This window comes from Urtica dioica, chromosome 11, assembly GCF_054948205.1.
Source record: "Urtica dioica subsp. dioica isolate 48M chromosome 11, U.dioica_male_clone48M_v1_H2, whole genome shotgun sequence".
Classification (NCBI taxonomy): Eukaryota; Viridiplantae; Streptophyta; class Magnoliopsida; order Rosales; family Urticaceae; genus Urtica; species Urtica dioica.
In genome coordinates, this window is record NC_142766.1 from 13,196,189 (window position 1) to 13,211,781 (window position 15,593).

Here is a 15,593-nt window from a genome sequence, read left to right on the forward strand (position 1 = left end):
TTCTAGGAGAGCATTGGCATACCATTAATAGACAGGCAGACAGACAAATCGTTTATTGATGAAAATGTTTTTTTTATTCTAAGTCTAGATAATGATGATGATAATAGGTTCAGTCAAATAATAAGACAGGATAAATAAATCCTTAATTGATTCTATATGTAATATATCCAACAAGACAAATTTACACTCTACTTTTTAGATGTTCAATAATGATTACAAGGAATTTAAATTAATGTCATCAAATGATTAGGACTTCACATTCAATTCAACTATTTAATAGCTAACACACATTATATAATAACAGCAAAAAAAAAGTGCATGAAAGCTCATATTTATACTCTCTACAAGCCTGAAGTTGGATCATACCATTATCACACAAAATGAGTTTCTTCTCAAGGAAAAATGAGCACAAAGCACAAGAAGGAAAAAAAAAACATATAATATATTATACTAAAATCCCAAAATTTACAAAAATTAAACAAAGAGAAAAAGAGAGCAAAAAAAAAAAAAAATAGAAATCTCCATTAATGCTGGCTGCTTCCGGGGCCTCCTAGAGTTAAGACCACGCCTTGAAGATCGGTTCTGAGGCGAGGCGTAGGACTCGATCGAACGGCCGATAATGGCCGAGCCGACACAGCCGTGTGATGATGAGCTTGCGAGAAGCTATGAACCGGCCGTGGATCAACACTCTTCACTGGCTGATGGAAAAGCCTGACTCGTTGCTCGACGTGGCTCGGGAATGGCTGTGCCATCGCAGGGTTTTGAGCTAGAATCGGTCCTCTCGGGATGGGTCCGAGTCCCTGCTCGACAATAATTCAAGTTTGGTTATAAAGTTTAATGCTTTATTAAATTTTTTTTTTTTTTTTTTTAGTTTTTTTTTTATATTTTCTCACCGGAGAAAACAAGACACCTCTGAAGACCTTCCCGTTGACAGTCGCGGTCATGAGATATCCCGAGTCAAACGCTCCGTCGACTTTGCCTCGAACATCGGCGCCAATCTATTGGGAAATAAAAGAAATTTTTTTTTTCATAATTCACAGCTAGAAAATATTTTGAAAGTAGAGAGCACACAAATTTACACTTACCACGTTGTGGACGGGCCCGGCGTCCACGAGCTTCTGTTCCACGGCCGAGAATTGCATGCCGTTTCGGACCATGTGAACGCTCGGACTTCTTTGAGAGACATCCACGTTGTTCATGGAATCTTTCCGAGTAAACGGTGAATCGTCGCTTAGTTTCTTGAATAGGTTGAATCCTTGAGAGGCCGAGGGTGAATTGGAGGCTCTCCGAGTTGTGGTCGGTTCTTGATCAGACAGCGATGGAGATGAACTCTGAGAGAGCGAAAGAGAGTGCTCTTCTTGCTCTGATTCAACGTCCCATGCTTTCGCACTCGTGCTTGTTCTCCGTCTCTTCGGGTGCAAAGTATCTGAAAATAATAAAATCAAATGTCACAAACATGTGTTGGAGTGAAAAATAACCGATCCTATAGAAGCGGTCGAAATATATATATATATATCGAACAAACCCGAGCCAAGAGTCATCGACCGCCTTATTTCTGATTCCGGTTCCCCGGCTCTCTCGGCGTTGACCTGTTTTCAACAGACGAATCAACATGAATGAAAACAATTTTTTTTTTTAACCAATTTTGTTTTTTCTTACCATATTATCATTATTTCTTTCTTTAGAGGGCATTCTCTTATCTTTTTTATTCCAATGCTTCCCAAAAGTCTTGCACATGGAAATGTTGTATCGACCATTGCGGTGCTCGGCCCCGAGTTGCAGCACCAACAGCTCGTTCAGAGGCCGCTCATCCTCGCCGCACCTAAAGAAACATCATTCCAAAAAAAACCAACCCTTAAATGGTTGCTTGGAACGCAAGTTACTCGTTAAAACCACAAAAAAAATAAAAATCAAAGCTTACCCGCCGTAGATGGCAATGTCGAGGTCGGTGACAACGGCAGAGTGAGAGAAACGGCCTTGTGGGTGTTGACCGCCGACATCGAGGCGAGTCCACGAGCAAGTGGTCACATCTAGGACCCACACGTCGTTGTAGTATTGTTTATCTCCGACTCCTCCGATCACGTACACCTAAAATATATAATATATTAACTATGAGAGTGACATTTTTATCCCCTTAAAAAAAAAAACCAACATTTTTATCATAATTTTCCGAAGCAAAATGGTCTTCAATACTATCGATTGTGTAATATTTTAATTTAATTTTTTCTATAGCCTAGCTAAAACATAACGAAAAAAAGTTATTCTATCAAGTTATGCATATGTGAAATTTCATTTGAAAAACTACTACATTTTCGGACTAATTTGTTCATATTTAGAGACCAAAAAACATAACCCTATTAAACTATATAATCTCTCTCTCTCTCTCTCTCTCTCTCTATATATATATACACACACACACACACACACACATATATATATATATATATATATATATTATACATAGATATTTGTTTGAAACAAGACTTGCCTTAGTCCCAAAACTCACGGCGGCGTGGCCGGCACGTACCCCCGGCGACGATCCCTGAACACACAACTGCCGAACACAGCAATCAAACAGAAACGACATATAAGAAAAAGGGACAAATAAATAATGAATTAATCCCGAGTATATCTATATATATATATATATAGACCGTACCTTTGACCAAGTCAACGTATCCATATCAAGCACATCAACGTCCCCATTGTAGCGATCCCCGCAATCGCCGCCGTAAACGAAGACCCGGTTCCCGATGGAGACCGCGCTGTGGCTGTCCCTCGGGACCGGAACCTCGCCGGCGACCTCAGGGGAGGTCCACGTCATCGTGTCGAGGTCGAGGACGTGGAGGTCGTTCAGGTAATTTCCGTCCCCCTCGCCGCTGCCGCCGAACACGACGAGCCGCGAGCCGCCGCCGACGAGCGTGGCCGTGTGGCTCTCGCGCGGCAGCGGAGCCGAGCCCTTGCACTCGGGCCGAGTCCACGCCTTGGTCCGGAGGTCGAGGACGTGGAGGCCGTTGACTTTCTGGGAGCCGTTGGTGCCGCCGAAGACTATCATGGTGTTGTTGTGGGCCACCGTCACGGCGGCGTGGCTGTCTCTTGGCCCGGGCTTCTCGCCGCTCGTTGCGACGGCGGTCCAGCTCATCGTGTCCAGGTTTAGCCGGAGAACGTCGCCGAAGTTAGACCCTCCGCAACATCCCTGTCAATTAATCAAGTTTAATGTTTTATGATAGTTATATTATGGTAACTATTACAAAAACAAGAAGAAAAAAAAAACCGAAAATCTCACAAGAAGCAAAATTATTAAAGACAAAAGCTCATTCTCGTGCATGGGTTGAGCGGGAAAAAATAAAACGGAAACATGGCAGTGAAAGAAAAAAAATAAAAGTGAAAGAAGAGAGACAGAAAATGAGGAAGTAGCAGCAAAAAGCCAGTGAAGAAATTAGTGTGGTGTTGCATTTATCTAAAATCTAAATATAACTAATAACTCCATTAGGCCTTGATTTGTAGTTTTGTGCTATGGTTATATGTGTTTAAAAAATAAAAAAACATCTAAAGAGAAAGACGAACTACATATTTGTGCATGATAAAAACTTTTTTCATGTTTGTAAAGAAAGAGAAAAAAAAAATACCCCAAAAACATAGAGAAAGCCCTGAGAGTAACAAACACTGTGACCCCATCTCTCTGAAGGATTGAATCCCATGACCTTTGGGTAGAGCCACATTGCCTTCTTCTTCTCACTCCCTCCTTCAACACCATCGCCCAAAGAACCCATCTTTTGCTTTTGCTTTTGCTTTTCTTTCTTATTCCTCTCTCTCTCTCTCTCTCTCTCTCTCTCTCTCTGAAATGGAATCGAAGAAGCTATATATTGTTGCCTTGGCTTGGACAGAGTGTTTTGACAATTAAAGATGAGAATGATAGGAAGAAGAAGGACTAGCTAGGCCTAGTAGGAGTAGTAAAGGAGATATAGAGAGAAAATAGTGAAGGAAGGAGGGTCAAAAGAGGAGAGCAAGTGATGTATCAACTATCAGATCAGTGTCAATAGACATGAAAAGATGGGAGCTTTCAACTTCAACGCACTGTGGCAACCACAAACACAGAACCCCTTACTTACTTACTCGTGGAGTTAAAATATTAATACTTTAATTTTAATTTTAGTTTTGACCTATTATATTGTTGTTTTATGTTTAATATTCTACTTATTATTCTTTCACTTTCGTTATTCTTTCTATTATTTTTTAATATTCACTTATCACCTGTCAATAGTAGTGTAGTGTCACGCGTGTGTATGATTTAAAATTGAACATAGAAAAAGAGGTTTTGATGAATCATTTGGATATTTGGATGATAAGAATAAGCATATATAGTTGAGTTGAGTCATACTCTCATACTCAATAAATAGTACATGAAATAATTATAAGGATAACCATAAAGTTTGAAGAGGAGACTATCATCGCCAAGTGATGTAAAATCATGGGAAGTGACTGATATATATATATATATATATATATATATATATATATATATATATGTTAAAATCACAACTTTGCCTCTCGCTCTTTATATATATGTTAACTTTTTTGAAAAAATCCAATTAATTTCTTATTGTTAATTTGTACTCCTTTGTTCCCTTTTTCTCATATTTGTCCAACTGAAAATGATGGAGAAAGGAGGCAATGGGTTGTGGGAAATGATGGGGAAAGTGTTTTTGGATTTGAGAGGTTTTGTTGTTGGATAAATTGGTGTGGTGTTTTATATAGAATCCTCTTTTAATTTTCTTTGATATATATCCAACACTCACATGCTCTTTTAATTATTTCCCCCTACAATTATTGTGTGCATAGTATTGTTTATAAATTATATCAAATTGATTGGGATTGATGGGAGTGAAAGAGTTTATATCTTGCTTTCTTTCATTATTTATTTCTTTCCTTCACACCCAAATTTCAAGGTGGGTTATTGTTGTTGTGGATCTAGAAATGTCTCTTCTCAAGGGTCTTTGGGGCAAGTGTGGGACTTTGTGATGTGCAAATTCTTTTTTTAGTTTTGGGAAATGGAATTTTTGGGATAGTGTTGGTTTACCTCAAAAGCTAGGGTGTTTTCTTGGGAAAGCTGGTCTTACCTATTTTTAATTTCTCAATTTTGATTTTAATTTTGAATTTATTTCCTTCATGAAAAACCGGTTTGGGCACTAAATCGCCATTGATTTTACATAAATAAGTTCAACAAATGAACCAACTCCAGCTTGATTCTTGAAGTGCAATAGCAATCATAATTCTTCAAAAGCAAGATATATTTATATATGTCAACATCCAATGAGTAATTGTCACAATTAAAACGTAGGGGTGAAATATCGTTTATGAGATAAATAGAAAAATAGGACATCTATTTTGTGTTTAGAAATTATATAAAAATTTAGAAATATTTTATAAAAATTAGTGCAATGAAATCCCCTCAATCTCAAGCCACACAATAAATCGTTGATTTAGCATGCCAAAGCGACGTTGAGAGATGGCGTGGAACACACGCGACCAAGGCAAAATACGGAACTGTATTTGACTGTGGTGGCGGTAGTAAGAGAGAGAAGAGAAGTGACTGCCATTTTCTTTCACGTGACTCTCTCTCCCACATTGTAACTTGTAGTCTTTCCATTTTCATTAAATTTTGTTTTAATAAAATTTCACATCACAACCTAGCTAGTAGCTATGCTATACTTCGTATCTTTTCGTTTTAATTCTCCCGTTTTCTTAAATGAATAAATTGATAGAAGAAATAATTTGATATGAAAGACATCTGTCTTTTCCGAGGACTGGAGAACAGTTTTCATTTTTGAAAGAAAAATAAATGTTTTTAAGGTTTTATGAATTTCAAATTTCATATCCAATTCCAACTACTCTAGTCTCTCTGATACATATATTATATATGTTTACGTGTTTGATAATATATTAGTACAGATTTATTTTTAGTTGAGTTAAGGATGACCTTACCAAGAATAACTAAAAAGAAAAAAAAAATCTGAAAAAGCTTTATTGGGAACGGGTCTGCACCGTGACGGATACGTGCAGTTGATTGACTGGAAAACCCAACGTACGATGTGGAAGGACATTTGTTGAATACTTGAATTTATTAATGTTTATTTTATGTATATTTGTGTATTTTTAAAACATTATAAAAAAGTGCACGCATAATGTCGAAGTTGTTTTCATTACCAAAGGGAATAATAAGATTACAAAACCGAGTTAGATTTATAATAATGTCCCAGCATCAATTTCCCACAACAGTTTTGTCGGTAAAGTAAAAGATTGAGCGAACCTTTGAACCATTCTGAACTCTTATCTAAGAAATAATTTTCCTCAATATCGGATGAATTTTAGGTCTCTGTCTTCTTTTCCGTGAGCCATTTAAATGTAATAACAAGGGTTCGTGTTAATCAGAGATTTCAGACCATTTTCAACACAAAACTCAACAAATAAAAATATAATTTATATCAAACAGTATTTCATCTTATTCATTAATGTATTTTTCCACGCGTGATTTATAAATGCGTTTGCACTTGACTTAATAATGTATTATGCTTAGCAATTTATATTTTTAGGGTTTTAATTTGTATATCCACTATGTAATCGAATGACTACTTTTGATCGATGTTCATACAAAATTAAAATAACATAAAAAGATTTAAATATGATTAAAATCTCACTCCAAAATAGAGTGGAATATATAGTTAAAACTGTAGTTTTTGTATTCATCCGCTCCATAATAGATTTGGAAATGAGATTTGATTAGAACATATCCAAACTCAAATTGTCACTTCTCACTCCACTGTGCAGTGGGCTGGATATGGTCTTACAGATTTTAGTCTACATACACTCCATTAACAAAATATACATATAAATCGCTTTCGTCCTTTTCTAAAATAAATTATATGAAATAAAATTATAGAAACATTTTTCAAGCTACATTTACTAAGTTTATTAATTTATAAGCTTAATTTTATTAAATGTATCACCGAAATTTAAAATTATAATTTTTAGTTTTGAAAACGACATATCACTTCTAATATTTTGCCACACTTTTAGAAGCGACATGTCGCATCTAACGTCTCTTAAAATTTTGTAAAATCTTAAGCAGTTCAAATTTGCTCCATTTTTAAATGTAAGTGACGTTGGACACAACATGTGCTTCTAAGTCAGGTCAAAATCTCTCTCTCTCTCTCTCTCTCTCTCCAATAGCCACGGTCCACCACCACCACGATATTCACATTTTCTCTCTTTCTCCACTGCTCGCTCGCTCTCTCTCTCTCTCTCTCTCTCTCTCTGTCTGTCTGTCGCTCATTCTCTCACTTTCCGCTCGCTCGTTCTTTCACTCTCTGCCACCACTGAGGTAACTTTTACTGCCTCTCTTTTCCTCCATATCTCTCTTCACATTCACCCCTTGCACCACCACCTCTTCCCAATCACCGCCGCCACCATTCCTTCACCGACCATCCCTCTCTACTCGCACCACATCCCACCTAGAACCCACGTGACCAAGCTCCAATCCACCCCCAAACCGACATATGGTGAGAAAAGACATAGCAACGGACGTTCGATTCTAAAGTGTCGCTTCTAGTTTTTAGGGGCGTCATTTGTTCTTCCTAATGTGCTTCTAAAGAACTTTTAGAATAAACTTTGAAGTCTTTAGAAGCGATTTTTGATGATGCTAAATGCCCAATTTATGTTAATAAAGATCTTCGTATTTTAAAGTAGGTTTGATGAGAGTGTTGAAAGGGAAAAACGCAATTAAAAATAATAATGATAAAGCTCGAGGATGACCAAAGAAATGAAGACTTGTCGAGTTATCCGAAAACCGTGAAAAATGATGTAAGAGTACTGCTATAATTTAAAAATACGAGTCTTTTTCTGCTTTATTTCTCATACAAATAAATACTTTGATTATTATAATTGAGAGCTTTCTTTCATTTTGTACAACAAAATTGTAACAATTATTGAGAAAATATGTAGAACTAATATTGTTCTATTCACATAATATCTTATTCTCTTAAATAATTCAAAGATAATAAAAGAATATTGAGTAAGAGTACTATACAAAACTATCTATCAGTGCAATATAATAGAAGAAATATAAACATTACTTAAAGGAGAGGTTCATGATGGGAATTTTTGGGATTTCATATTTTTATGATATATGTGCCATTTTCCCTGATAAAAACTATGTACTTTTTTCATTAGTAATTTTTTTTTTTTTTTTTTTTGCTGGAATTTAAAAATTATCATTCACCACATCTTTTATATGGACGATATTAATAAATATATATATATATATATATATATATATATGTATATATATATGTATATATATTATAGACGTTAGTGGGAGCTGTTAATACTTGATTGGCATGTGATTAACCATGTTACTGTGACAGCACTCAAATCTCATAAATGTCATACGGCCATTCTGAGAGTAAATCATAATAAATGAAGTACATTGTTAAATTCCAAGTTGGACTTTGTTACGCGTTGAAAAGTTAAACCAAAATAAGAAAAAAAATGAGATTTATTTAGGTTTCTGTCATTATCCAAATTCCTAACCTATATCATTTATCAGGAGTTTAAATCTTGGTTTACTTGAATAGCATTCACACTGTTATGTTAACTTGTCATATCAACCATTTTTTTTCCACCATGATATTAACTCACAATCTGTAACGGGTACCAAATAATTTGAAGATCAACACATATTTTCAAGCGAGAACTCCGTGATCTTCACAAAGTCCAGCTGAATATTAAGTCCTTCGGACAAAATAAAACTAAACTTATCAAGAAACTGCTATTTTAATTCCTGTTTCCTTGCTGTCATGTCAGATGAGAGAACTCCAAAGAAAAAAGTCTTCATCACAAAAGTATTTTCGGTGTGTATCTAATGTAGAGTCCAAGGGTCCAACAACTTGGTTCTACTGATTAAAAATAAATGGTTCTCTGAGTTTTTAAAAAATATTTTTTTTCTTTGCTGAATTGATCTGAAGCTTTACAAATGGTTGAAATGTTTGTACAAGAAGGCCTATAATTAGATGCTTGGCATCTCTCTAACAAAGGCATGTTACTAAATGTATAAACAATTTACTCTATAGATATATCACCAAGGAATGTGGGTACCTTAATACCGAAGTATAAATATAGCGACCCATCTGCAATTAATCAGAGAAGATTAAATGTGGCTCCGAAGAACAATAATATAATCAATCTCGAATCACCAACAATTTTTGAAAGAGGGAAAGGAATGACTTACGAATGATGAGTAGAATTAGGACCAGGGATCAAAAGAGAAGAGACTCTTTTGTTCATCTGTTGGGTTGTAGAGCCATCTGCAATACATGAGCGCTGAGCCCACAACTGAGAGGAGTGAGAGAATGGCGAGATATCCGAAATGGGAAACATCATTGGCAATAATGGCAACTCCAAGCATTGCAGATTCTGCCAAACTAGCCACTGCGACCTCTGTGGTGCCTATAAGATTGGCTTTGGATGATGGTATTCCAGTTTGGAGAATCTGGGCAGCCACAACATCGTAGGACATGTGTCCCAGTCTTGATAGAACCTAAAGCAAAATAAAAACCATGTGATGATAAAGAATATCTGACAAAAGGCACAAAACAAATTATGTTAGGCTAGATAGATAGCAGAACATCAGTATTTTCATACACCAAAGAAAAAGGTTGTACGTAATAATTGAATGCATGACATTGGTAATGCTTTTTCATTACCAAATACCCTTTTGAAGTACATGTTTCTACAGAGAGAGCATGTGCTTTTTAAAATTACATCTCATGTACGGAAGTCATTTTATGACGTGGGAAATCCCACTTAGTGCACACACTACAGTGATAGCTATTCTAATCAAATTTTGTCATCTATTGCACCTATACGAGGTTCTTCTAAGCTACGAATTTTACTGTCTTTGGCCTAATGGGTTTGTTTTGTTATGTTATTATCATTTTGATGTAATGAAAAGTAAGACGAAAACAATACTCACAATCATACACAAGAAAAACAGAACAGGGTTTTGCTGGGAGAGCGATCCACTCCAATATACAGCCACGGCTATTGTGAGCAGCGAAGCTTGACATATCAATCCCGTTGCTCCAGCCTGGACATTTGTTTTAAGAGACTTTTTCAGAACTCAAACCATCAAACTAAGTACAGTAAACTGGAATACAAGAGAGATTAGAACCTTTAGTATGCCAAGTTTGCTGATCAGACTTGCAGACAAAAATGTTGCTGCAACGCCCATAAACGCACATAATCCACTGAAACCCCCAATGATTGTGGGATTTAGACCTGCCAACGAATGTTAATTAAATCAAATCAGAAAGCTTTTATACAAAAGGCATTACGGGAAATAAATTGATGGTTTATACAAGGAAGCATATTGGCAAAAGCACCCTTTCACAGTTCACACCGGCAACTAAGAATTCTCCAAATAAATCAAAGGGAAGAAAAACTCTTCTCCACTGATTCTTTTCTAGCCGAGCCTCCCTGCCTAGGAAAATTCAGTTATGCCTCGTAAAGTCAATCTTATATCCCCACTAACTAGAAACATGGTACGCATAGATAGATGCAGTATATGAGCACATCTTTTGTTGAGCAAAAACAATAATCTCTACACTGATTAGACCTCCTCCAACCGAACTCTAAAAGGCTTTTTAGAGTAAGGTACCCGAACCCTAAAATAGCATTTTGAGGGGTTGGTGAGATTTTTTTTTTCAAGAAAGGTGTTGATGAGCAGTGTCGTGCTAAATGTAGCGTGACACTGTTCATTATTGCATTTTTTTGTGTATTTACATTTTGGTCCTTTAAAACGTTTCCAAATTACATAATTAACCACAAAGTTATTTAATTTGCTTAAACTTTATTTCTGAAATTTTATATGCTAATTTATTTTATGTGTTAGATTTATTTACACTAATTCTTTTGAAAATTCAAAAGACAACAATATATTAAAAAGACAATTAAAAGAAAATAACTATGAGAGAGATAATTGAAAATAATATAAATACGAGTATTTGAGCATAAATAAGAAGAAAAAAAAAAATACACGCATAAGAGTTCGGTTGGAGATGAATTACTACTTGAATTGAAATTTACTCTAAAATGGTGTAAAAAAATAGGTTTTTCGATTGGCGATGCTAATATATTCTATCCTGACAATTAAATCACAAGTTCAACTATCAGTATTTGACAGATGGGAATGGGATTATCCGTCTTCTTCAGCTTGGTAGGACAAGTTATTCTAGCCACTGACTAGCTGATGGTTCAAATACTTCCACATATGACTAAACATTATAATCTAAGAGCGATCCCCAATAAGGTGTATTCAAAACATTGTTAACAGCAAGCAAGTTCAAGAGAAAACGATGCACATCTGCGAAAGAGTGTGACAATACCTCGCTGTGTCAAGAAAGCTGTCATCAGACTTCCCGGCGTTAGAACAATATTGAAATAAAGAAGCACATAGGCAAGACTTGCAGGAAGAACAGGCTGGTGCATGTATTCCTTCCACCCCAACTTGATAGTTTCCGCACTTTTAGACACTGGTATTCCAAGGATTGACTTGTGATATACAAACAAAGCACTCTCTTAACTTCATTAGAGGAAAAACTAGAAACAACATTGTACCTATACTTTGTGCTTCAGGCACTGTTCCATCAGTGGATGTTCTGCAACAAGCTTGTAAGCATTTGGGCCGGTCAAGAACTCCAGCAGAGAGCTTGTTGGTTAACCACGTAAGGATCATCTGAGAGTTGAAAAGACAGTTCAATACTTGCAATGAGGGAAGAATGGAAGGAAAGTGAAACAATAAAAGCTGGACAAAAGAACAATTACCGCAATTGGCAATGACCACATCATTAATTTACTAGCAAACTTCAAACACGTAACAGGATCATACTTGGAGAGAAGAATGCCAAATAGTGATGCTCCGGCTATCTGTTATGGTACAACGTCATAATATCAAGCTTCTGGACTTTGAGGTAAATAATCGATACATTGGTCCATAAAATCTCTCTACTTATTTCTAAATTGTACAACATTCTTAACATTATCTGGACCTACATACGTAAAAGAGTGAAACAACCATACCTCACACAAGAGATCAATTCGACTTAGAACTGCATTTGCGTGTGCAAGTGCAATAGGTCTATTCAATCCCGCCAACTGAAATGAAGAGAACGTTAGATAGGGCTGGTTCATTTTGATTTAGAAAAGTCTATAGCATTATATGTTCTAAACAACGTAGGAAAAGTAAATATTAAAAATAAAAAAAGGACAGGACAGTTCAGAGTGTCTTTACCATCACAACCCAATCACGTTCCATTGCAACCCCAAGGGCTACTCCAGAGAGCCTCTCAACAGCCCCAGCTACCACAAGTACAATGAACCAAGGACGGAAAAGAAGGGACGATGTAGTAGAAGAAACAGGGACAGAATGGGCGTGAATAATCATGGCTGCGGATATTAACTGTGTAGCTGTCTGAAATCGACAACAATAATTGATGGCCTTTTAGGAGACAAAAAAAAAAGATTGATAAAGTGCTGCTTTTAAATTTAATTTAACCAGGACAAGTTCTGGGAGAATGAAACTAGGTACCTGGACAACATTCAAACAATTGTATGCAGGGACTCTAGGAAAATGATCTAGGAGCTTGCCAACCAAAGGTCCTCCAACAATAATTATGATCTGTTAAACAGACGCTGAATGTTATAATATATTTTTCTCAGCTCTACGGATCTATACAATTACAATTCACTGTTACAAGATTGCAACCTTGGTAAAAAAACCCATGACTGCCACTGGTAGAAGACTCGGATGTATCATTGCAATGGAAGAAGGCCAAGCGAAATTCCAAAGCTGTTCCACTAAATTTCCAGCCATACAAGAAGCATACAAAGCTGAAAAAAAATACGTCGCTCTAGTCAGAAAATGCCCGCGAGAACGTACTTCGTGGTGTCTCAAGACGAAAGGAAAAGGCAAAGTTGACACGTAAAGAAAAAAAGATCGGTGAAAACTTATGCGGGTACTATTACAACAAAAACGGAATGCCCAGTTAAAACCCGTTTCATTCATGCTTCAGTTGAAATTGATTGTATAGAGTCTTACCATATAACCCTCGAGGGTGCGCCGGGGTCGCAGAAAGGGCATGTTGCTCCTCTTCTGATAAAACCTGAGTAAACAAGAAAAGCCAGTAGAACTATAAAAAAAAGAGCAACAGAAAAATAGCGAGGTCGAGAAAGAACAGAGAAGAAGAAACGTACGGGTAGCGTTGTCAGTAGAGAATCCACATAAGTGTCTTCCGTAAGTAAACTTAGAGGCTCGACATCAAGAATGTCGGAATTGAGATTAAGGATCGGGACTGAACAAGAACAATCCGGTTCAAGTTCAACGACTGCTAATTCGTCAGTGGTGTCTTCCTCAGTAGCCACGTGGGCACACTGTGTATCGGTGTTGGTAATTGAACACGTCGAGATAAAAGGATCAAATCTGAAATCCGGGAATATGAAATTCAAATTTGATTAGCTACACAAAGTGATAGACTTTTACTAATCCTCCAAGTTAGTCCATTATTAAGACTTTTACTTCAACACTTGAAGAACCGGGCTCAATACACCCAATGCCTCATGAAAGCAGTCATCATTACAATGAAAGTATACCAAACCTAGTTTATGTCGAATCCTAAAAGTTAATGAATAGACTCAGAATCGTAGTGTCTCCGATAAAAAATCATCATTTCCAAATCAGATTATTTTCTTCGTATCTAGCAAGTTTGTTATCACCCAAAAATAATCAGTTCAAGAGCTTGCAATTCACCATCCTGAAATATACGATTCAATTGAATACTATTAATTTTCTGTTAATCATCCAATCTCATCGCGGCATGTACAGATTCTTATATCTTTCTCTCAGTTTCTCAACAGCCAAACAAAGAAGAGAATATCCAAAAGAAAGCTGACCTATTACGAGAATAAGCGACAGACAAACTAGAGGGACTCAACCATCGGCGAGCAGCGAAGCGGCGGCGAATTCGACAAGAACTCCCCGCCGGCGAAAGAAGCGACGCTTTCGAGGCGGAGGAGCGGAAAGAAATGAAAGAGGATACCGTACATCCACAGCCCGTAGCCATTGTTTCTTCTTCTTCTTCTTCAAGCTTCCGGACTTGAAGGACTCGTGACGCTTCACCAACCTACTCATGCAGAGTTGCAGACTCGAAACGCTTCGACCTAGTCGTCTTTTCCGAGCTTCCGAGTCACCTCAATCGACTCGGCGCTCATTACAGATAACAGAATGACGACGAAGTTCAATGATCTTTCTTATTGATATGGATATGAATATATCTTGACGATCAAATAAATAAATGAATGAATAAAAAGAATTCAAGGAAAAAAAAATGAAGGTTATCTGTATGGTTGAAGGAAAAAAAAATGGTTAGTTGCGTGGGACTACAGAAATGGGATGACAATTTGCCATTTGGGCCAGTTCTTGTGGCTGTGATCTTCGGTGACGTGGATATTTAGGACCCAATTTGCTGGTTCATTATTTTTGTTCTTTTTTTTTTTTTGAAAATCAAATGGGCCGCCTAAAACCCCCACCGTCCCCTACATAGGTGCGGCGTTGGGGGAAAGCGCACCCCTTTCCTCATTAGAACCGGCCTCAGCCAACAATCTATCCCGCACAAGGGGCGGGATTTCCCTTTCGTTACAAAAACCAGAGAAATCTGCAACTCTAGCCCATTGACAAAGATCATGCGCCAAAAAATTTGCAGTTCTCGAAATCCAGGAAAACTTAATATCGTCAAAGGAACTAGCAGCGTTAATAATCAATTCGTAAAGAGGGGTAAGAGGCCAATAAGGACAGTGCTTCTCAGCGTTGAGAGCGTCCATTAGTGCCTTGTTATCTCCCTCTAAAATAATACGATGCTGATTCCTGAATTTCGCGAGTTGCAGCCCGAGGAGAAGAGAGATCATTTCAGCTTCAGTAGCCGACTCAGCAGTAGTGTTACTAGCCCACATCCATTTTTGTTCTCCTGTGTAGCCTCTAGCAATCACCCCGGCCGTCGTTCTACCATCTTTGAAGCCCGCGTCACAGTTAATCTTGCACCAGTCCACTTCCGATTTTTGCCACTCCGCCTCTCTATTATTGACTGGGGTCGTTGACATATTAGCTCCACTCTTCCAACTCTTCTCATACTTTGCAACTCTCTTGAGGATTTTTTCAACGACAGTAGAGACGTTACTGCTTCCGCCGTTGAAGAGCCTGTCGTTTCGCTGGAACCATAATTCTTCTAGGATCGTGGCAGCCAAACGAAGATACTGATCCTTTTCGCCAGCCGCGAGGTTGAGGTCACTATTAGTTTTCAGGATCTCCATCAGATACTTCTTAGTTAGGCGACCTAATTTGCTAATCCACATACATGAGGTGACCTCCTTTCAAGTTGAAAATCTTCCATGTTGAAATTGGAAAGTTATTCTATTAAGTTTACGTTTAAATCTCTTATGCAATGGAGTAAATATGTATAACAATAGGATATGATAATGAATAATAA

The 15,593-nt window shown here is 37.2% G+C and overlaps 3 protein-coding genes across 3 annotated transcripts; all 3 read right to left on the reverse strand.

Moving 5' to 3' along the window:
* Positions 1-424: 424 nt before the first annotated feature.
* Positions 425-3,996, reverse strand: LOC149381370 (uncharacterized). The gene is made up of 9 exons (XM_089602086.1): positions 3,630-3,996; positions 2,660-3,196; positions 2,489-2,554; positions 1,922-2,088; positions 1,660-1,822; positions 1,526-1,589; positions 1,086-1,426; positions 894-998; positions 425-800 (listed from the first exon to the last, which is right to left on the reverse strand). Exons 1-9 carry the CDS (start codon positions 3,771-3,773, stop codon positions 525-527), a joined length of 1,863 nt encoding a protein of 620 aa, XP_089458212.1. The 5' UTR covers positions 3,774-3,996; the 3' UTR covers positions 425-524.
* A 4,892-nt stretch (positions 3,997-8,888) lies between these two features.
* On the reverse strand, positions 8,889-14,475 carry IREG3 (iron-regulated protein 3). The gene is made up of 14 exons (XM_089601649.1): positions 14,005-14,475; positions 13,309-13,534; positions 13,154-13,217; positions 12,821-12,945; positions 12,644-12,733; positions 12,347-12,526; positions 12,136-12,210; positions 11,881-11,982; positions 11,674-11,791; positions 11,442-11,588; positions 10,229-10,335; positions 10,031-10,144; positions 9,287-9,595; positions 8,889-9,185 (listed from the first exon to the last, which is right to left on the reverse strand). Exons 1-13 carry the CDS (start codon positions 14,172-14,174, stop codon positions 9,302-9,304), a joined length of 1,812 nt encoding a protein of 603 aa, XP_089457775.1. The 5' UTR covers positions 14,175-14,475; the 3' UTR covers positions 8,889-9,185; positions 9,287-9,301.
* Positions 14,476-14,646: 171 nt separating this feature from the next.
* Positions 14,647-15,417, reverse strand: LOC149381372 (uncharacterized). The gene has a single exon (XM_089601338.1). It carries the CDS (start codon positions 15,415-15,417, stop codon positions 14,647-14,649), a length of 771 nt encoding a protein of 256 aa, XP_089457464.1.
* Between the last annotated feature and the right edge of the window lie 176 nt (positions 15,418-15,593).